Source organism: Glycine soja, chromosome 20 (assembly GCF_004193775.1).
Source record: "Glycine soja cultivar W05 chromosome 20, ASM419377v2, whole genome shotgun sequence".
Taxonomy (NCBI): domain Eukaryota; kingdom Viridiplantae; phylum Streptophyta; class Magnoliopsida; order Fabales; family Fabaceae; genus Glycine; species Glycine soja.
In genome coordinates this window covers 36,850,732-36,875,103 of record NC_041021.1, presented here as the reverse complement: position 1 = coordinate 36,875,103, position 24,372 = coordinate 36,850,732, and the positions used below count along the sequence as shown (strand labels likewise).

Genomic DNA, 24,372 nt, shown 5'->3' with positions numbered 1-24,372 from the left:
TAAATATAATTTTGGTTCTCTTATTTTACTCAATCTATAATTTTAATTTTTCTATTTTAAAATAGAGATATTTAATTCTTCTATTCTTAAAAAAATAGCAATTTCTATTTTCTTAATTTAAAAAGAGACATTTGATTCTATTTTTTTTTTAAAAAATAATGAACAAAATAAGAAAATCAAAATTGATTTTAAGTCAAAATTATATTGTGAATTTCTGTTCAGTAAACACTACCCTTTTCTTCTTTATTGATTGGTATCAAATATCATTTGATTCTAAATATATACAAATTAAATTCACAAAACCATCGGTTATATTATATATATACGTTTACAGAATGAATAAATGATGTCTATACAAAAATCACTTTGTCATATTCAACGTTTTTCTCTCTATGTTTATTGCATTGTTGAACGCAGGACCAGGACATCTCATTCTCAAGAGTCAAGACCATGGTATGGCTAGTTGGCATCTAATAAGGAATGCAACTTCCGTTTTGTTTGCTATTGGGAAGATTCCCCGTCCACCTGTTTTGCTATTCATCTCTCCTAGTAATTTATTTTACCATAAGAGTAAAACAGAGAACAAAAATATTCCTTCCTGCCCTTCTTGCAACTCCTTTTCCATTGATTTCTAACCTAAACTAAGCAAAGCACTTTGCAAGGAAAATTTCATTCCCCCGTGCACTGACTATTTCCTGTTTTCTTGTCACCAAGTACCACCCCTAAGAATCTGCTAGAAGCTTTCAGCAATAACATGATCTTTTCAGCTTCTATTCAAGTGATCAATTCTTTTCTTCCAGGTCATGTACATTGCAGTCTAAATCAGGTCCATATCAGCATCTTTCATATGCACCATCAACAATTTCAGAACTTCACACACCTGTTCATTGGAAGAGACAAATCTGTCTCCAACAACAAAACTGCAAATCTGGTCTTTCAATTCAATCCAGCTCCTCCCCGAGTCACTTTTATTTTTAATGCCTCTCCTCAGCTTCGTTGAGCTGGCAAAATCATCCCAGTTTCCTTCAGCGGCATAAATATTTGATATCAACGCATAAGTTCCTGCACTAATTGGCTTCATATCCAAAGCTCTCAAAGCTGCAAATTTGGCCACACTGGGTTGGTTATGCACTTTACAAGCTCCAAGAAGGGCTGCCCAGATAGATTCATCTGGATTAAATGGCATATTCTCTATTAGTTGATAAGCTTCCTTCACTCTTCCAGCACGACCAAACAAATCCACCACGCAGCCATATATCTCTATATCTGGTGTTATATTATAATAACTGGTCATTAATCTAAAATATCTCAGCCCTTCGTCCACTAGACCAGCATGGCTACAAGCACTTAGAACTGCCATAAACACCATCTTATCTGGTTTAATATGATGAGAATCATGAAACAGGCCAAATACAGTCTAAAGGCCCAAGTGGAGAAGGACGAAGGCCCAAGTGGAGAAGGACAAAGCCCCCGAGTGGAGAAGGATGAAGGCCCAAGTGGAGAAGGATGAAGGCCCAGAGGCAGAGACACTATCAAGACTATTAATTGTTGCTGAAGGCCCAAACTAATTTGAAGGCCCAAGTTAAATAAGTTTTTAGTTATAATTTATTTTTATTGTAATTTTGGCCCAAACTGTCTAGAAGGCCCATGTCTATTTTTATCTTTTTGTTCAGATACACTATAAGTATTGGTTTTTGTTTTGAATAAAAGAAACTTCTGACATTTTGATCAAATTTGGTGAGAGTTTCTCTCTAGGTGGCGTCTACCCAGACTTATCTTCCTTCACTGGAAGTGGCGTCTACCCAGACTTATCTTCCTTCATTGGAAGTGGCGTCTACCCAGACTTATCTTCCTTTACTGGAAGTGGCGTCTACCCAGACTTATCTTCCTTCACCGGAAGTGGCGTCTAACCTGACTTATCTTCCTCCACCGGAAGTGGCGTCTATCCTGACTTATCTTCCTTCACCGGAAGTGGCGTCATTCAAACCTTCGTAGCCTGTATCAAACGATCCACTCCTACTCAGGTTCACATCATTTGGTATCAGAGCTTCGGCTCTTGATACAGGTTCTATCTTATCCTATTATTTTTCTTTGTAATTTTTCTAGGTTCGTGTTTTGTCCTTGTTCTGTTATTTGTTTTCTTGTTTGCGTCTTGTTGCGTTCTTGTTTATGTCTTTGTTTCATTCTTGTTCTTGTCACGTTTGTGTTCTTGTTGTTGTTCTTGTTTCTAGTGTCTTTCAGACTTTGTGTCAAAAAAAAAAATTGTTTCAGTTCTGTTTCAAGTAAAAAAAAAGTTGCAGAAATTTTGAAAAAAAAAAAAGAGAAGAAAAGAGGAAAGAGAAAAAAGAGAAAGTGGGTGTTTGATCTTTGAACACGAAATTGAGGCAGTTAGAGGCTTTTTTTTTTTGGCAGAAAATCGTGTACCAAATCCCCTTATCTGGATTCTCTTCTGAATTCTGAGCGTTTTGATATATAGTGGGCCTCAAACAGACAATCGTAGCAAAAGTTATGAGCATTTGAAGTTTACTTGTCATATCTGTTATCTTATCTGCTATGCTATCTATTATCTTATTTGTTATCATATCTGTTATCCAAATTAAATCTAATTTGTTATCCAAATCTGATCTGTTATCCAAATCAAATCAAAATTTGTTATCCAAATCAAATCAAGTATAATCTGTTATCCAAATCAAATCCAATCTGCTATCCAAATCAAATCTAAATCCAAATCAAGTCTAATCTGTAAACCAAAGTCAAATCTGATTTGTTATCCAAATTAAATCTGCTACACAGTCTGTGATAATTAAACTGTCTTTCCTGTTATATACCTTGTGTGTCTAATTTGATTTATCCAGGAACTTAAGAGGGAGTGAGTGGTAAAAGGCAAGAGTGAAAACATCACACAAAAGCCTATATTGAGAGCATCAAACACGAGTGAACTACCATCAAAGAGAGAAAACACGTGAGTAGAGTGTGGTGAGGTCCTGAATTTTTATTTTTTTTAATTTACTGAAAAATTCTTTGTTCCTTAATCATGGCAAGAACTGGTGACAATGGTGGTGTATATCATCAACTGGACGAATCTCAGCGCTTATTTCTGGACGCGTGGACTATACAAATGCAACGTTTGTTGAACCGTAACAAAGAAGAGCCCTACAGACGAATAGTCAAATCTTCCTCGTTTACTCTTAAACCTCTATCCCCTAGAGAAGCGTGTGATGACCAAATCAGAATGAGAGAAAAGAGAGAACAAGAGAAAGAAAATAGTGAGGCTCCACAAAGGAATATGAAAAAGAAGAGTGATACACCCGAAGAAAAGAGTGATACACAAAAGAGAGAGAGTGATAATTCTAATCAGTTAACTATTTATGTTTCTCCTAGTGTTCAACCCTTATTGCAGGAATTTAAAGATGTCTTTTCCAAGGAGATTCCTCATGGACTGCCACCTTCAAGAAGCATAGAACATCAAGTTGATCTCCTTCTAGAAGCTTCATTGCCTAACAAGCCAACTTACAACAGCAAGCCCCAAGAGACTCAGCATAAGGATGCACAGGTCAAAGTTGAGTATGTGAAAAGATTGTATGACCAAGTGAAGGTGCAAATTGCAAAGAAGAATGAAAGTTATACTAAGCAAGCCAACAAGAAAAGGAAGGAAGTGGTACTTGAACCCGGTGATGATCCTGGACATTTGAGGACAAATGTTTTCCAAGAAGGAGGGAATGATGAGAATCATGAAACAGGCCAAATACAGTCTAAAGGCCCAAGTGGAGAAGGACGAAGGCCCAAGTGGAGAAGGACAAAGCCCCCGAGTGGAGAAGGATGAAGGCCCAAGTGGAGAAGGATGAAGGCCCAGAGGCAGAGACACTATCAAGACTATTAATTGTTGCTGAAGGCCCAAACTAATTTGAAGACCCAAGTTAAATAAGTTTTTAGTTATAATTTATTTTTATTGTAATTTTGGCCCAAACTGTCTAGAAGGCCCATGTCTATTTTTATCTTTTTGTTCAGATACACTATAAGTATTGGTTTTTGTTTTGAATAAAAGAAACTTCTGGCATTTTGATCAAATTTGGTGAGAGTTTCTCTCTAAGTGGCGTCTACCCAGACTTATCTTCCTTCACTGGAAGTGGCGTCTACCCAGACTTATCTTCCTTCACTGGAAGTGGCGTCTACCCAGACTTATCTTCCTTCACCGGAAGTGGCGTCTAACCTGACTTATCTTCCTTCACCGGAAGTGGCGTCTATCCTGACTTATCTTCCTTCACCGGAAGTGGCGTCATCCAAACCTTCGTAGCCTGTATCAAACGATCCACCCTGTAAGATTCTTATCATAATACCTGATCTGATCATTTCATTGAATAACTCAACAGCATCTTTACCATATCCATGATCCCCATATCCATTTATCATTGAAGTCCAGGAGACCAAATTTGTGCACGGCATTTTGCTAAATATTTTACGTGAATCAGCTATATTTCCACACTTGGCATACATATAAATAAGGGCATTGGATATTTCTAAGTAGTTATCCAGGCCGCTACGAACAATTACACCATGAAGCTGTTGCCCGCAATACAGAACTGCCAAGTTAGCACATGCACCTACTGCACTAGTAAATGAGAAGCAATCTGGACTAAACCTTCTGACACCATTCGTGAAAATATGCATAGAGACTCTCTGGAATCCAATGCTTCAAATCCAGCTATCAAGGTATTCCATGTGATGGTATCTTTATGAGTCATAACAGAGAATAATCGTTTTGCCTCAGATTCACAATGACACTTGCAGTACATGTCCAGTATGGAATTCATGACAGGAAGGTTGGACTCAAATCCATGCTTAACCACTTCAGCATGAACCTGCTTGCCTAAAATACCTGAGCCAATTGAGGCACAAGCTCTAGCTGCAATTGAGAAGCTGAAGAGGCTTAACGCTCCTTCCTCCTGTTTGTCATCAAGAAATTGTGTTATACAATACTAATTTAGACCACTAATAAGTTGAACAATTAAATAAAAGTAGACATGGATAATGGATTTAGAACAATTATGTTATACAATACTAATTTAGACCACTAATAAGTTGAACAATTAAATAAAAGTAGACATGGATAATGGATTTAGAACAAGAGGTATAAAACAGAAGTTTACCAGAAACATTTGACGGAAAACTCGAAGACCACCATAGGCATCTCCTCTATGAGTGTACCCAGTGATCAATGTAGTCCAACAGACATCAGTCTTGGTAGTGATATCATCAAAAACCATTCTTGCACGGTCCATACTATCACAGCAAGTGGCATACATATCCATTAGTGAATTATCAACATATACGGATGATCCTTGGACACCAATCTTGATGGCCAAAGAATGAACTAACTGGCCACATGAAAGAGCTTTCACCCCATCTCTGAGCATTTGAGGAAACACACTCCATGCACGCATATGATTGTTGCGGGAGTTGTTGCTGGTGATCATGGCCGTCCAGGTGACTACGTTTCTCTGGGGCATTTTGTCGAACAGCGCGTGGGGCTCTTTGATTGAGACCTTATTAAAGGAAGACTTTAAGAAATGACTGGGGCAAAATGATTCTTCAATTGGGTGCAGCGAAGAGAGTTTTTGGCCACTAATGGAGTAGGGACATGACTGATCAAAGACCCATGCAACCAACACTCTTATTTATGCTGTTACTATGATATATGTTTCGGGCTGCGAGTTCAAAAAATGCACTGGCCGAAGACCAACTCGTGGACCTACTGGTAAGGTGGTCCTTCCTTCAATAGAAAGAGTATCATCTGCCACTATATATATGAAACAGAGACAGAGGATATCGTGTTGCTTTATTGGCTCGTTTGGTCTTTTGAATTAATATCATGGACAATTACTGTGCCAATATGAAGATAATGTTTTGTAGGGAGGTTTAACGTGTTTGCTTGGCTCTATAAATCTCGTGTCATGTCACCTGTGTAAGTGGAATCAAGGTATATGTGATGATTTTTCCTTGTCATAGGGGATAAGCTAATTGTGTTATCATTAGAGATAAGTTAGTTATTTGTTAAAGTTATCTTATGATCATTCATGATCTTAAGATCTCGAGGTTGGTTTGTAATGGAATGAGCTCTTTTGGTGTTCACGATTGAGACCTGTTTGGCGATAGACTGGCGTATTGGCCTTTATGAACTTGGCAAAAGTGCAGGACATACATTTTTTTTCTTATATAAATACTTTAAAAATAATTATTTTATAACTTTCTGAACTAAGTGTATTTCTTCACAAAATCATTCATTTATGTTTTAATATTCTCTTTTAAATGAATTTTTTAGAATTTCAAATCAAAAGATAAGGTGCATCTATATTGAGAATTTGATTTTTTATCATTAATGTTTAAGTGACTTAAATGTAAAGTGGAATATTTTATTTTACAATATGAACTTTAGTTGAATGGATACATTGAATATTATTTTTTGTTTTAACTTTCAAGAAAACTTATTTATTATAATTGGTTGACAATTTTCACTAAAGAAAATATTTAATGGAAAAACAACCTATAAAGAGAGAGTATTAAGAAGATAAATTGGGAAATAAAGTTGTTAGATAGAAAATTATCTTGTGAGAGTGTCATCATTTATTATAACTGAGTGAGGTACTTGGGGGGTTTGTAGAGTAATGAGAAAGATTACAATCTTTTAATCATTTTTGTAATAATAAAATACTTTTGAGTGGATGTAGGCAAAAGATATTGAATCACATTAAATTAAATTCTTGTATTTATTATTATTTCTCTTATTTTATTGTGTTCTCACTGTCCTCTTGAGTGTGAGGAATTTTATTTGGGAGAACTACATAAACAAATTGTGCAGCCAAGCTTCAGGGGTTGGTTACACGGTTTTGCCGGAAACACCCATTGATCATTTTTGGCAAAATACTTTGCTCGTGGGATCCTGTTCTAAAAGAGAGATAAGGCTGGTTATTTGGTGTGCTATTGTTTGGTGCATATGGAGGCTGTGAAATGCATGTGTTTTCGAAGGTATCATTTGATTTGTCGTTTGGTCAATGTATGATGTGCCCTGCATTGTGCTCATCGGATTCTCGTATTACATAGTGGTGGTGGATACATGCCATTGTGATTCTGTTTAATGATGAATGATGCTTCGTGGTGGATACGTGTGTTTCCTTTGCTATTTTCTTGTGGATTTTATTCCGTAGTTGGGTCTTTTTTGCATTGGTTACTTAATATTTTCATGCTTCTATGATAAATAAATATGATGTAACCACTGGTGGCTCTCTTTGTTCTTTCTGGTTGTTTTTCCATGAACTTGTATTATTTCTTCTGGGTATTTCTCATACTCATTGGCTAATTAATAACCGACCAAAAGAAAAATTATCAACTTCTGTCATGCGAGACAAATGGCAATTCTGTTGTAGCCTTCTGTTAACCACCATCTAATAGACCCACGTCACATTGAAACTAAATGGTGTCAATTTGAAATCCTGTGAAAAACTAAAAGGAAAAATATCATTTTAGTCCTTAGAAAAGTATTTAAAAATAAGAAAATTTATAAATTGTTTTTAGTATAAATCATGGAAAACACCTAAATCAATATAAATTTTAAAAAAATTACAAATCATAATAATATTGTATGATTTATGTAACACATGTCATGTAATAAAGGTTTATATATTAAACAATATATTAATATGATGTAATATGATTGACAAATAATTTTATCTCTTAAATATAATCAGAGATTCAATCACTAAATTCGTATATATAGAAAAATATTTATTAAAAAAGTCACTTCTTAAATATATATCAATAATATATTTTTGGGAGGGTGTTACAATAATATATTTTATAAAAATTACTTGGACTTGTCTTTTCACTAATATCTTTACATCTAAATTTTCATGACCGTTTGTAAGTGTCCCGTCTCCAAAGTAAGTTTAGATAAATTTTCAAATAACAAGATTAAATAATTTTCAGCACAAGTGGCATGAAAGCAAGTTATTCAAAATTCTTAAATAGGAGAGATCAACTTATTCATGGTATAACTCTAAAAGAATTTTTATTTATTTATTTTCTTAAAATATAATAATTGTAATGAATAATCAATCTTAATCTTTAGATTTTAAGAAAATTAATGATTAAGATGAAGAATAATTTTTTAAAATTTTTCTTAAAATAACTTGATCCCTTCTTATTACTTTTTAATCCAAATTACAAAATTCATATAACTTAAATAATGAAAATATTAACATATGTTTAATAATCTCTTTTGACATGTTACATACTTATTTTAAATTTTATTAATTTCAGGAACTCAATTCACAGCAATTAAAAATATGAAGACAAACATATTGAGTTGAAAGAAGTCATCCCAACCGTACACAAGTACAAGCTAATTCCTAACAACACCTCTCTCCCATAGAAAGCATTACAAACCAACTGAACTATGGATTTTTTTTTTTGCTCCCAATAACCCTTTTGATTTTTTTATCTACATGAGTACCCTCTTCCCACATTATATACAAAGTATCTCCATCAGTGTAGCTGGTGGGAATTCAGGGATGAAAAACCCGAATTCACACTTATTTTTTGAAATTGCTTTTTACAACCCCTTTAGAATCGGGATCCCAAGCCCAAATTCTAAAAGGATTTTTTATTTTGCTTTTCATTTTTAGTTATATTTAAAATGTCATTTAATTTTTTAATAATACAAATAAAATGATAATTAGTAATATCATAAGTAATTATTAATATTTTAAAAAAATAGTTTATCACAACAACCAAATAATATTATGAGTAAAGAGACAAACATTGACAAAGAATTTAATTTGTTACTTCATCCAAAGAATTTGGGCACAACAACTACCACCAGAAATGTATTCCGTTTCCGCAGTAGATAAAACAACATTATTTTGTTTCTTACTATACCAAGAAATTAGAGCATATCCAATGAAATGACAAGTTCCACTGGTGCTCTTTCTATCCGTTTTAGAACCGGCAAAGTCAGAATCAAAATATCCTATCAGGTTGCATGTGGAATTTTTAGGATACCATAAACCTATATTCATAGTGCCTAACAAATATCTTATAATTCTCTTAACGACACTAAGATATGATTGTTTGGGATTTGATTGAAACCTAACACATATACATACACTAAACATTATATCTGGTCTGCTAGTAGATAAATAAAGTAGTGATCCGATCATACCTCGATATTACTTAATATCTATTGACTGACCGGTTTCATCTTTATCCAAATAGCAAGCAGTACTCATTGGTGTAGCCATATGCTTAGCATTCTCCATCCCAAATCTGTGAATCAATTCCTTGCAATACTTTGATTAATTGACAAATATTCCATTCTTGGTTTACTTGATTTGTAACCCAAGAAAGAAATTTAATTCACCCATCATAGACATTTCAAATTCACTTTGCATGTCTTGAGAGAATTCTTGCATAAAGAGTCATTTGTAGATCCAAAGATAATATCATCAACGTAGATTTGAACTAATAAAATATCATCTAACTTCTTTTTAATGAAAAAAGTAGTATCTACTTTACCTCTAGATAAATTCTTTTCTAAAAGGAACTTACTCAGATGCTCATACCAAGACCTAGGGGCTTGCTTTAAGCCATATAAAGCCTTTTTTAATTTAAAAACATGATTAGGCTTATCTAAGTTTTCAAAACCAGGGGGTTGATCTACATATACTTCCTCTTGGATAAAGCCATTTTAAAAAGCATTCTTCACATCCATTTGATAAAGTTTAAAATCCATTATGGATGCATAGGCTAATAACATTCTTGTGGCTTCTAATCTAGCAATTGGAGCATATGTTTTCTCATAGTCTATCCCTTCTTCTTGATTGTATCATTTGGCTACTAACCTAGCCTTATTTCTAATAGCTATGCCATTTTCATCTAACTTGTTTCTGAATACCCATTTTGTTCCTATAACAGGATAATTTTCAGGTTTCTCAACTAGTTCCCAAACATTATTTCTTTCAAATTGGTTTAATTCTTCCTGCATAGCTATTATCCAATGTTCATCAATTATGGATTCTTTCAAATTTTTAGGTTCAATCATAGAAACAAAAACCATATTATTGCATATATCTTTGAGAGAATGTATAGTGGTTACCCCTTTTGATATATCACCAATGATGTTGTCAAGAGGATGATATCTAGAAGCTCTCCATTCTCTTGGAAGATCAACATTTGCTTTAATTTCACCAATGTGAAAATCTTCATTATTTCCATCTCTTTTACCTTTGTGATCTTCTCCATGAATATGCATTTCTTTTAATGATTCTGAAATATCATCTAGTACATCTATTTTTCCAACTCCAAGAATTCCACCTTTATTGTTGTCGCCATAAGTCACATGTTTGCTTTTCTTGGGAGAAATATGAATGAATTTTGATGCATCTCCCGTCATATGTTTAGAGCATCTGCTATTTATGTACCAACTCTTCTTCAAGGAAACCTATATGAGCAAGTTTATGACTTAAGTATCCAAATTTCCTTGGATCCTTGTGTGTTAGTTTTAATATAAGATCCTTTTGGGACCCATATCATTTTAATATTATTGTTATTTTTTTTAAAATAACATGTAGATGTGTCATGTCCTTTCTTACCACAATAAAAACAGGTTAAGAAAGGAGAACTATATCTTTGTGTAGATGTAAAGAAATTTTTATAAATTTTTTGTTGTTTATCAGGTTTATATCCTAACCCTGCTTTATCAAAGACACACCTTTGCTTTCCTAATATAATACTAGATTATTTTTGCCAATAGAAAATTTGGTAAGAGAAATTTTTAAATCTTTGATTTCTTCTAAACATTTTTTACAACAATTGCATGAATTAGATATTTCTATATTATCATGCATAGTAGAATAATGAATTGTATCATTTGATCTTAAAGTTATAACTTCAGTTTTAAGATTTTCTAATTCTTTATTTAATTTTAAAACTTCTTTTTCTAGATTTGAAATTGTTTTCTTAGAAGATGAAACCAGTTTTGCAAGTTTAACTGATTCTTTATGTAAATCAACAAATGCATCTTGTAATTCATCAAATGAAAAGGATAAGTTATTATTAGAAGATGTTACCTCTTCATCGCTTTCATAGTTCTTAGTCATTAGACTCAGGTTTACAACTTCATTCTCTGATTCCTCATAAGAATCCATATCATTGTCATCCCATGTAATGTAGGCCTTCTTAGCCTTCTTTTTCATTGAAGAGTTTCTTTTCAGATTTCTCTATTCTTTTCTTGAACATTGGACAATCAACCCTTAGATGTCCAAGTTGATTGCATTCATAACATCTTGGAGTAAAAGATGAATCTTCTGCCCTTTTCTTTGATTTAAAATTTGATCTTCTTTGATTTCCTCTTACTCTCAAGAATTTGTTGAATCTTTTTACAAATAGATTAAGATCATCATCTTCGTCTATTTCAATTGAGTCCTCCTTATCACTTCCTTCTTGAGTAGATGATGAAGCTTTAAGAGCAATTCCTTTCTTTTTCTTAACATTCTCCTCATGTTGATTCAATCTCATCAATTCCATTTCATGTTCCTGTAACTTTCCAAATAAAGTAGCAAGAGACATGTTAGATAGATCTTGTGATTCAATAATGGTTGTTACCTTAGGTTGTCATTCCCTACTTAAGCATCTCAAAACTTTATTGATAAGATGTTCATTTGGAAATATTTTTCCTAAAGATGCAAGATGATTAATTATGTGTGTGAATCTCTTTTACATGTCCTGTATGCTTTCATTTGGATTCATTCTAAATAATTCATATTCATTAGTTAATATATTTATCCTAGATCTTTTTACACCTATTGTACCTTCATATGTTACCTGTAGGGTATCCCACATATCTTTTGCACTTTTATAATTTGATATCCTAAAGTACTCATTCATCCCTAAAGCAGATGTAATTATATTTTTGGCTTTTAAATTATATTGAACTAATTTTTTTTCCTCTTCACTCCATTCTTCCCTAGGTTTTTCTATGGTTGTATTTCCTGCCACCATAGTGGGAATGTAGGGCCAATTTCTATGGCTTCCTAGATATTCAGATCTACTGCCTCTATAAAAATTTGCATGCAGGTTTTCCAATATTGGTAACCCACGCCATTAAAAATAGGAGGCCTATTTATAGAATTCCCTTCGAAAAATAAATAGTTTGATGATGCCATTATTCTTGAAGCTTTTAAACTTTATACAAGAATGAAGCTCTGATACCACTTGTTAGACAAGTGGCCTCAGTATCTTAAGAAGGGGGGTTGAATTAAGATACCAAACTATCCCCAATTAAAATTTAACTCTCTTTTTAATTAATAATGAAACCCTAATTATAAAGTATTTCAAGAACAATTCAAAATAAAATTCTTTAAAGTGAAATATAAATTGCAATAAATAAAAGAAGTTTAAGGAAAAAAAGAATGCAAACTTAGTTTTTATACTGGTTTGGCCACGCCCTGTGCCTATGTCCAGTCCCCAAGCAATCCGCTTGAGATTTCCACTATCTTGTAAAAAGTCTTTTACAAAGTCTGAATCACACATGGACAACCCTTCCCTTGTGTTCAGATAACCTTACAACTTAAGAGATCCTTAGTCTCTTAATCAGATTTCTTTGAATAAGAAGAAGAAAAATTTTCTCTCTTTAAGAGAAGGATGCTACAATGAAAGATCACTCAAGATTTCTTATTGAATTTGCAAATGTTTTGGCCAAGGAATATTTTGAAAGTTATAAGACAATTTGATATTGAGAGGATAAGATAATTTGTTCAGAAAAACTCTAAGAAATTTCGTGTCTCAAGTCACCTATTTATAGGCCATTGATGGCCATTCAAAAACTTCTTAAACATTTGTGACTCTTGGGAGTTATTTTCGAAAATTCCTTACTAATAATCGATTACATAACTATTGTAATCGATTACATAGTTAGTTTCTGAAGAGTTGTGACTCTTCAGACTTGAAATTTGAATTTTCATGTCTGATAATCGATTACACAGAAGTTGTAATCGATTACAAGCTTTAAAATTTAAATTCAAATTTCTAAAGAATGTTATAAAACGTTTAAAACTTTTGGTAATCGATTACAAGCCTTGTATAATTGATTACAAGCTTTAAATTCAAAATTTGCAAATTTGTTTCATAAATGAATTTGGCTACTGGTAATCGATTACGTCCTCTGGTAATCGATTACCAGAGAGAAATTCCATATATTTGAAATCACAAAATGCTTTTGTAAAATATCCTTTGGCCAAACCTGTGCAACATTAATTAAGGAATTCTTTCTAAGATCCTAGGAACTAAGTACATCGCTCTTCTTGAATTTCTGGATTCTTGACTTGAATCACGCTTATTTTTGGCATCATCAAAACTTCACATCATATATGCTTCTACACAATTGAGCTTATAAATGTCATTAATGAATTGTTTGTAATCAACCTGGATGTACTTACATGTTGTAATTACATGTGAATATGACATGTAGATTTTGCAATTTTCCACAATCACACCATCGTTCGAAAATGTTTACAACAAAATTTTCTGGGAGTCGTTGTTGTTTTGGATTTAAGGATTCTTCCACTTAGAAAAGAGTACTTTGTCAATTGAACTCAATTACAAACATGGAGTTAGCCTTTTTTTCTTTGGCCTCAATGATCTTGTCAACATTTTCTGTCAATTCTTTACGTGACATCATCATTGCTATGGCTTCCTTGCTCATTTTGACAAAGTATTTGTTGCATCTTTCGTAAGTACTATTGACCAACACAAAGATCAAGAGACTCCTTGTTTTTTTCAACACTGAATTCATGGCCTCAACAAGATTTATTGTCATGTGACTCCATCGTCGCTCGAAGCAGTAGTCCATTTTTTGGGGATTTTCTCTAGTCAGTCAGTCGCTTGCTTATTTTCTTCCATTACATTGTTGAAGTAATATGCAAATTTGGGCTCAGTTATGGCATACCCTGACATTTGATCAACAAAATACATTAGCAATGTTTGTCCATATAATGTAAAGTTTAGTGAAAAATAATAATTCTTTAGTTGTGGAACCTACTTATGCTAATGACCTCTTTCCTTAAACTTGACTAGTTGGCAAAGGCAATCGGAAGGATGTGACTAACTCTATCTTGTACGATTGTCACTAACAATGTTTCTTTGTACTTCTTGTAAAGAAAAGTATCATCGGCATTATTGATTTGCAGTATGCAAACCCATAAAAAAATGCCTTAAATGTCCAAAAAAGATGGTGGTAGGTTGCACAACCAAGAAGTAACTCTTGTTGATCGTTATAAACCAACTTTAACTCTTGCTCAACAATGGTCCAAGACACAAATGTTTGAAGCGCTAAGAGAAATTTGGGTAAATTCTCGTAGGATTGCTCCAAGTTGGCATACACCTGTATAGCGAACAACGAGAGCTACTTCCTAGTTGTGCAACGTACCATCATCTTTTTTTGGACATTTAAAGCACTTGTTGATGGGTTTGCATACTACAAACCAAAAATTCAAATCGATGGTACATTTCTTTATGAGAAGTACAAAGAAACATTGTTAGTGGCAGTTACACAAGATGGGATTAACCACATCCTTCATATTGTCTTTGCCCTTGTTGAGGGCGAGACTGCGAAAACCTGATATTTTTCACAACCGAAGAATTATTATTTTTTACTAAACTTTGCATTATATGGACAAACATTATTAATGTATTTTGTTGATCAAATGTCAGGAGACAGCATGACTAAGCCCAAATTTGCATATCACTTGAATAATATAATAAAAAAAAATAAGCAAGCGATTGACTGGTTAGAGAAGATCCCAAAAATAAAATGGACTACTGCTTGGGATAATGGGTGACGATAGGATCACATGACAACAAATCTTGCAAAGACCATGAATTCAGTGTTTATAAAAACAAAGAGCCTTTCAATCTTTGTGTTGGTCAATAGTACTTACAAAAGATGCAACAAATACTTTGTCAAAAGGAACAAAAAAGCCATAGTAATGATGGCACCAAGCAAAGAATTGATAAAAAAATTTGACAACATCATTGAGGCCAAAGAAAAAAAAAAAACTAATTCCATGCATATAATTGAGTTTAATCGACAAAGTATTATTTTCTTAGTGGTAGAATCCCTAAATCCAAGATGACATCTCCCTAAATGGACCAAAGAGAAAGGAGGCGACTCAAGTGTTCATTGTGCAAAACCGATGATCATTTCAAGAACAAATGTTTAAATAATCAAGAAAACACAAATCAAAATTGTCAATGTACCCATTAAATTGTTAAAATCTCTTATAATTCATGTTGTCATTTTTTATGCTTACGGATTATCACAAATGCTAATTGCTAATTGCTAATTCTGTTAGTGTTTGTCTCTATTCATAATATTATTTGGTTGTGATAAATTATTATTTTTTTAAATATTAATAATTATAATAACAACAATTATAATAATTATTGGTAATATTTAAATATATTACTAATTATTAATATTTTATTTGTATTATTAAAAAAATTAAACGAAATTTTAAATACAAGAATAAAAACAAAAGGAAAAATATAAAAATAGAAAAGCCCCTTTAGAATTCGGGTGTGGGGATCCCAAATTCTAAAGGGGTTGTAAAAAGCAATTTCAAAAAATAGGTGTGAATTCGGGTCTCTCATCCCCGAATTCACACCAGCTACAATGATGATGATGGGGATACTTTGGTATATGATTTGGAAAGGGAATAATCATTCAGATAAAAAAGTCAAAAGGGTTATTGGGATAAAATAATCCTGAACTATGCATCAAAAATTTCAAAATCTGAGCAACATTGCTACGATTCTGTTTTAAGTTTCAGTGGCCTTACCAAGCTTGTTCCGTCTAAAACTCAGATTAAACGAGGATTTTTCTGCAAAATACCTCTTTGATCAACATTCTGAATACAAACCATTTTGTAATTCTTTTGCGAAGTTAATGGTTTGCATAGCAAAACTTGACGGAGTCTTTATAGTAACTAATAATCATTCACTCAGTCCTCACTTTCCTCTGGTTTCACAAAGAATTCAATATGAGCTATTCTACTTGGTTGCTGATAGCCAACCGAATCAGCATATGGGTGTGACACAGATGGTTTGGCAATTGAAACCAGATGCTGGACTTTTAACATTCCACCTCTCCCAATGCTTAACTTACTTCCTCTATTTTCTTTAATAACACTGCTAGGCATATTAGAAGTTGTTGCTCTGAGGAACTTATATTTGTACCTGTTAACAACAAGCATAGTAATGACAAATAAATTGCTGGCAAGGAAATGACAACTAACACAAAAATAATAGTTTTTAAAAAAGAAAAATAGAATACTTGAAAGAAGCTTGATGATCACACTGAAATGCCACCAGGAGTTCGGAATTCACATAATACATGAAGTCTATCTGAAAAACAAATGTGTAGATAATCAGTTTAAATTTCAAAGCAACCAGCATCTGATCATTTGAGTTAAAAACAATACAAACCTGCAAGTCTCCATGTCCTTCAGCTCTTAATGAAACAGAAGGAGGATCTGGCTCTAGAGTAATCTTGATGCTTGATCCAGGCCATTCAAGATCCTCAATAGCTTCCTTCAGAGCTGCAGACTTGGCGTAGATTGATAATAAAAAATATCAGTTAACATTATTCAAAAAGAAATGTTTTTTTTTTTTCACAAGTATCAACTTCAGGAATACATGTATTTTCCATAGAATATATATTCAGAATAACAGCAACTTATTGGACTGCATATTGCAGAGTTCATAAGCAACAATTTTTATTTTATGATTACAGAGTGTAAAAAAGGGACATTTAGAAGATAAGAAGTCATTGAAATTGATAAGTGAAATTCATGGCATACTTTAACAGTAAAGGTTAAAGGGTTTGCCCCTGCAGGTTCAAAATTGTAGTCCCATGCAATTGTATCTGGAATCCTTGTCCTGATCTCTGCACAAATACTGGCATCCAGCGAATCTACAGATCTAAAGAATGTATGTTTAAGACAAAGACAAGACAATTCTATGAAATTGTTTGATTGATTGTAGAGCCCTAAAGAAAATTGAGCTATGTAGAATCTTATTCAATAAACCATCATTATGACTATCACACAGAATGCAATAACAGATTCGACCAGAAGTTCGTACTTAACAAAGAAAATTATGAAAAGCAAGAAAGGTAGAAGGTGTCCTTTGATTACATCAAGGGAAGGGTAGACTTAGGATTATATTATACACACTAGTTTTTTCCCTCATTCAAAGTAATATTTATTTATATCCCCTGGATGGGCATAGGCATGCAATTTACTGAACCACGTTGAATGAAAATGAAAAAAGAAGGGAAGGGAAGGGAGTAGTTAGTTACATTACAATACATACTTGAGAAGAAGCTGCATGTCAGGACCCGGATATTGAATCTGAACAAGGCTTGATATTGATTGACCAGCAGGAACCGAGAAGGCGTTCAAGCAATCTACGAAATGCCCCAAACTCACTCCAAAACGAGGTCGTCCTCCTCGTGCGTTGTAATCGTAACGAATGAATAACTAATAAGAAGAAGAAGAAAAAACCAATGAAGAAGCCAGTTATTGACAAACTTCGTACAATAATGGAATTGGAACGCACCTCTCGTTTGAGATAAACCTTGGCTTGGAGGCAACCGCTTTCTTCGACGATCAAAACAATGCCGTGTTCGGACAACTCCAACACGGCGTCCTAGCCAGGTAGGTCGTTAATTAAATTAAGGGCTAGGGTTAGGGCTAGGGTTAGGGTTAGGGTTAGGGCATTATTATTTACTTACCTGCTGGCGCTTCCACCGAACGGCGGTGAGGGCGTCCACTAAGCCTTGAACGTTTTCCAGCTCGCATATAACGTCTGGGGCTTCTTCCTCCTCCATGAGTGAGTTGTGCAAAATCCTAAACCCTTCTCTTCTATCAACCCTCTTTCCCTTTCTACTACTGTCTACAAACTCCACTCACTGGTAGTAAATGGAACCAAGACACCTGTCAGCTGTTTATGGGTTTACTTTCCCCCCTTATTTTTAGTACTTTCTTTTCTTTCTCAAAGATCATATTGGATAAATTTCAGTTAATTTTTTTTATCAGAGAAAAATTTATTTGATTGTTTAATAAATAATTTTTTAAAATGATTTTAATGTTTTTTTTATAATGTTAGTTTTAAATTTTTTATTTTTTTCATTTTGATCCTTAATATGTTTATCTAATTTCTTAATTATTTTTTTAAAATAAATCATAATTTTATTTTATTTTTGTTATTTTTTAACTATTTTACAGTTAATTTTATCAGACTTAATTTAATAAATTAATTTTTTAACTCTAATCTTATCAAACATCTAACTTTTCATCTAATCTTATCAAACATCTAACTTTTCATCTAATCTAATCAATAACAAGAGCATTTCACTTGAGTTGATAAACATAAATATTAAAATAAAAACAATTTTTTAATTTTAAGGTGAACATATTAAATTTAATTAATAATTAAAAATTTGTAATAATTCACCACATATCACAAAAATATATGTTATATAATCATAGCATTTAAAAAGAATAGACTAACTTATAATTTTAAAATTTAGGTTAAATTAATTTGTAAGTCTTTGAACTATTTGACATTTTTTAATTAGGTTTTTAATTTTTCTTTTCAATTGAGTCTTTGAACTTGCATTCATCTTTTTAATTGGTTCATTTCGTCTAATTTTCGTTACAAAAAATTAACCACATGAACCTGATTAGTTCATAAATTCAATATTGTCACCTTCCCAAGTTAATATTGTCACATCTCTAGGCCAGTATTCTCACCTTTGTAGGTTCTAAATTCAGTATTCTAAATCAGGTTCTTCAACTAATATTCCCATGTATGTGTTGTAATGATTTGTTACCAAATCAATTGACTTTGTAGAAAGATTTAACATTTAACATTCCAAATAAGGTAACCTTGACAGTATTATGATTTATAATGTCATCTAATCTCAGCATCAGTGATGAGAAAGTGAAGTCAAAGACACAGCAGAACGAGGTAAAATAATTTAGGTACGCTCACAAAGAAACACATTATAAAATGCTGCAAAGGAGCAACTGTATAATGAGATAAATCAATGTGAATATTTGTTCATATACAGACAAGAGGTCATACTTTTAAATCTCTATCCCCTCAATGCAAAAAAAAAGTAAAAATGTGAGAATCGCCCTCCTAGAACAAAGGAGAAGGTGTTAATTTTCCAATTTAACTTTTACTATAACCTACCAAACGCACAATATAAATATATGATCCCCTGGCTATGAATGTACCCTTCCCTAGGAATTCATCATACACGAATTTGAGACCTTGCGGCACCACGGGAACACCTTTTCCTGCCACTCTTGCTAAGTCCACAAACACATATATCAAGAAGCTCGTAATCCTCCTCCCAGAATAACATGGATGCCATCTCAGGATTCTTCAAAAGCATCTTGGATGTAAGGAAACCAGCTATGGTCCATGTTTGATACATTCGGGCTTGTTTTCCAATAAATTTTCCAGTACGTGTATCATAGTATTCTGGCCAAGAATCAACTGGCAGTCTTTTCTCAGCCAAAGCAACTGCTTTCTGGGCAAGTTCAATTCTCCCCATTTTGATGCATGCCAATGTGAACTGAAAGATGGATGTACAAGGAAAATGCATCAGAAATTAAAGCAACATCTCATGACTTGACAGTTGATATGCAAGGTCTCAGTGACAAAATTGGCAATTTTTTTTGTTTCATTTTAAACATTTTATCTCATGATTAATAATCCAAGAAAATAATCTCTCCTGATCTTTTTTCTCTCTCTTACTTCAGGTGTATATGGTTTTAATTTCCAATTTTCTGCAGAATGAGTTTCTATTGGTGGCCTGGTAAGTACTCCTCCCTGCGTCTTATTCCCAACGATCAGAGCCACCAAAATTAGGGGTTCAATAGTTGAGGTAGTAAGACACAGGACAAAGTGGATAGCCAACAATATATCTGAGCTGACCTTAAAACACACACATTGCCATCAGGGAAAATTTACCTGCCACAGAAGGGTTGGCCAAGATCCACCATTGTGATATGACCAAGGGCTGCAAAAGTTAAGCATGTTGTTTCAGTTAAGATGCACTCAGAAGAAATTCTGACTACAAAGACAAACTAATTTTACAACATAATCTCATCAAATGTAATCCGTATAAAAAAAAATCAAAGCTCTCAGATACACAAACAACAGAAAGAAAAATTATGGTAAGAACTTACGTATTCTTTGGGTCACAGCCAGTAACTATGCGCCACTCTTCATTATCCAAGGCAGGATAACATATCTTAAGAGGCATATGCCCCACAAGATCATCCCATTTTGCTTCTATCAGATTTAAAATAGCATGGTTCTGTCTTGGGGTGCCCAATGATGAGACAATAGACCAAAGATTTCCAAGTGAGAAAAACCGGAAGTCCATGTGAGCTGGCTGCAAATTCCCAATCAAATATCCACCTTCTTCAGGAATCCAATCCATTAACCACAACGGAATTTGTTCTGGATAGATGTTGAATTTGTTGATGGCATCCATGGAGTACTCTTCAGTTTTATACCTGTATATTTCATTCATCTTTTTCATATCCACCCAATAATATTCTCTAATGTGAAATGACAGTGCACTGAGTCTGTTGTTAATGGCTCTAATAAGATTTTTGGTTCCATCAGTTGCAACAAGCATCTCACGTGAGCAGCGAAGAGCTGAGTAAAATAATGCCTGTAAAGTAAAACTTACCACAGATAAATGGAGGAATGATAAGTGCAAAAATAGAGGTTGAATTCAGAAAGCAGATTACCTGAATGCAGAGTTTTATCTCATGTTTAACAAACATATATTAATGTCACTTGTGGCATATACATGAAAATAGCATACATCAAATAAAACAGGAGCATCTACTGATTTAAGTATAGACTATGATAATTGCAACTTAGTAATATAGAGCATCATTCAATTTTAAATAGAACATGCCTCAAACAGCATAGTTTCCAAATTCATATTTAGCACCCAATAAAAATAAGATAAGAATGAAAAGCATTACATAGTTACACTCACTTGGATCTCAAGGGGGTGACCATGAATGCCCATCCGCCTGTCTATCATGCAAGACCCATCAGTGACTAACAGAGAAGGAAACATATCGAACCCATCTGTTAAACACAAGTTAAGGATCATTTTTAAGCCTGTTTGAACATCCGCCCTTTCTTGCAAGCTGCAGTCACCAGTGAGCTTCCCGTAAGCCCGCAAGAGGATGATCCACCACAATCCTATCAAGGAAACAAAATGAAAAAAAATAGAGGAGAATCATTTAGTTAGGCTACTCAAATAATGTTTTTGAGACTGCTCATGGTTTACATCTCATTAGCAATTTTCAACATCATTCTTCTATAGGCATATTATAAGAAACTGTCAAATAGTCAACCACTAACCTGAATCTACAGGTGCAACACGACCAATAGCTGATTCCCCAAAATCAGGATCTAAAACTTCCTCATGATTATCTTCATCAAGAGCAACAGTTCTAACTTTGAAACTTGCAGGCATCAAGCCCTGCCCTGGACTGTAGCAGTCCACTGTTTTCTCCCAACTCTTTTAAGAAAAAGGTAGAATATTAGTAATCAATATTCAACAAAGTTTTAAAATGCTCAATGATTTTTGTAATCATAAATACACTTTCTTTCGGGATCAATCTTTAATCATAACAATAAATACACTTTCTTTTAAGCATTTAACCCTCAGATTTACAATTGATCATTAGCATCCATTACGTTCCTAACTCTTACTTAAAAAGCCAAGATGAATACATCAGAGGGAAGAACTATTCATCCAAGTTGAGTGCTAGCAACACACTCTTTTTCTAACACATTCTCTACTATTGTTAAAATTTATTGAAAACTACAAAATCACAAACCCACAAAAATTTGTGATTTTCAATAAATTTCAGCCAATTATAGAAAGAGACTGTTCAAAACAATCTCTTAGAATGCGCTACTAACATTTCTCATTCATCCAGACGGATTCAAGTGACTCTAAAAGGGGGGTAAATTACCTGCAATTGCAAGGTGTGAAGAAGAAAGTTCTTGACGATCTCACTTTCTCCTCTAAGCAAGAAAGCAAGTGCTGAAGGGATAAAATCCCTAATAAAGACCTGATCATAATTCAAGGGTAGCTTGTCACCAGGATCATTTGCAGCCATAGTTCCCACGGGGTTGCCACAATAAGTCACAACAGCACCCTGCAACAACTTCCATGCTTCTTTTTCCACCTCTGAGTCCTCCCCTTTACTCTTTCCCACGCTCGCATTCACATCACCACCTAAATTCTTCTCTCCTGCAACACTCTCATCATCCTTATGAACACCTTCCACCACCAACGGCTTCACATTGTTCATTCCACCCTGTACGTAAATCCTCTCAAAATTGTTGTCATTGATGCGGGTCTCAACAGAGTTCGAGAAATTTCGAACCTTGAAGGTGGAAACGTCGCTGTTAAATGTGCTAAAACTGAAATGCATTGGTGAAGGGGCGAAATTCGAAGAGGGTAAGCCAAAAAATTTCTGAGCAATACCCTTTGTGCGATGAATTTGAAAAAGGTGGTGATTGGAGTGGTCATGATAGAAACGAGGTTTCAGCGAATTGTTAGCAATGGAAAGAGTGTGGTCAGATTTTGCAGGTGTGGACCCGGAAAACGATGAATTTCTAGAACCGATGAGAATCCTGCGAGCAGAATTCATGGCGCGGTTGCGAATAAGGGTAATTATGTTCATCGTGACAAAGCAATGGGAGTGAAAACAGAGAAGAAATCTAAGGAAATTATTGTTAGTATATCAGAGACACAAAAGTGTGATGTTTGTGACAGTGAGAAGGTTTGGGTCGAGTGGTTGTGTCATGTGGATTGAAGGCGGCGCTGCTGCCGGCGGGGAAAACAAAAATCCTCCATATCTTTTCTTCTTAGAACGTGAAGTATATTACAAGGTTTAAAGGTTATTATTCATCGATTGCATATACTAGTTTTAGAATATTTTATTTTGGTTTAATTACTAGTAGATATCTATACTATATGCAACTTCAATGATTTTATCTTGTTATGTAAAAATTGCAAGATTTGATCTATGTTGTTAGATATTTTCTATCTTTGTTAACTTTGTTTGTTGTTCTGTCCAAAACAAACTTGGTTTCACGATTAAAAAATAACAGAAACTACAATTTTTTTATGCCGACAGAAACTACAATTTGGCCAAACTTTTTCCATTCTTAATTGTTTCCGGCATGCAAATAATTTATCTGGAATCATGATAATAGTTGCATTAGATGAATATGAATCAAGTAACAGTGGTAATAATACAGTTATTAACTTAACCCAAAATTCCTTAAAAAGAAAAAAACTCATCCCAAAATATGAATAGTTTGTTTCTTTTTTGAACAACCCAAAATATGAATAGTCAATCTAAATCGTTAGAGAATTCAACAATGTCAAAAATAAAAAGAGTCTCTTTTAGCAGTTCAATTAAAGTAGCTACATATTAAGACATGTGGGGGCAATTGAGATTTTTTTTTGGGCAGAGGCAATTGAGAATTATAAGTATGGACATATTGTGATTTCTCTTATTTTCTTTCTACCGTGTAAGAAGTTCTTTTTATTTTATTTTATGAAATAAATGGGGAAACCCCCCAAAGAGAAACTACCGTGGAAGAATTTTCTAATAATAGAGTCTAATACTCAAAACGAATACTATTAAGCGTGTATAACACTTTTAATTTGAATTTTACAATATATGAATGAATTTTAGATAAGATTAACTAGTATTATGAAAGTTAGTTAAAATTAGAGTGTTATTTCAATTATTTATATATTAAAAATTGATATAAAAAACAATGTTGATTATATAAACGTTGCAAACAGTGTAAAAAAAATCATCTAAAAGTAAAATACTGTCCATGCATTTTGTGTAAAATTAACAAGTAAAAAATACTACTCATACACAACATGTGAAATTCATAAGGAGTCAGGTAGCAAAGAAGTGGGATGCGGCTACGGGGAAGATTGGTTATCATGGGCAACGGTGAGGAATAAAAAAATTGCCTATAATAACAGGTTGTTTACCGGAAAAAATAATAACAATAAATATATTAAAATTATTAAAAAAATATTTTAAAACAATAAACAATTATTAATTTTTTTTAAAAAATCTGAGTCTTCTCTCTCCGCAACCAAGCTTTCCAGATCTACTCCTCTTTCACCGCAGTCAATTATTTCAAGTCCTGATCCACTCCTTGCCCTTCTTT

At 33.5% G+C, this 24,372-nt stretch overlaps 2 protein-coding genes and 1 pseudogene across 2 annotated transcripts; all 3 read right to left on the bottom strand.

The window, feature by feature from the left end:
- Positions 1-323: 323 nt before the first annotated feature.
- Positions 324-6,197, bottom strand: LOC114402070 (annotated as a pseudogene).
- Positions 6,198-15,747: 9,550 nt separating this feature from the next.
- Positions 15,748-18,030, bottom strand: LOC114401736. Its single transcript, XM_028364318.1, has 7 exons — positions 17,843-18,030; positions 17,668-17,757; positions 17,422-17,588; positions 16,908-17,028; positions 16,534-16,653; positions 16,382-16,452; positions 15,748-16,284 (listed from the first exon to the last, which is right to left on the bottom strand). Exons 1-7 carry the CDS (start codon positions 17,936-17,938, stop codon positions 16,050-16,052), a joined length of 900 nt encoding a protein of 299 aa, XP_028220119.1. The 5' UTR covers positions 17,939-18,030; the 3' UTR covers positions 15,748-16,049.
- Positions 18,031-19,115: 1,085 nt separating this feature from the next.
- On the bottom strand, positions 19,116-23,082 carry LOC114401221 (alkaline/neutral invertase A, mitochondrial-like). The gene is made up of 6 exons (XM_028363684.1): positions 22,137-23,082; positions 21,517-21,676; positions 21,143-21,354; positions 20,313-20,806; positions 20,095-20,143; positions 19,116-19,696 (listed from the first exon to the last, which is right to left on the bottom strand). Exons 1-6 carry the CDS (start codon positions 22,851-22,853, stop codon positions 19,370-19,372), a joined length of 1,959 nt encoding a protein of 652 aa, XP_028219485.1. The 5' UTR covers positions 22,854-23,082; the 3' UTR covers positions 19,116-19,369.
- Positions 23,083-24,372: the final 1,290 nt, after the last annotated feature.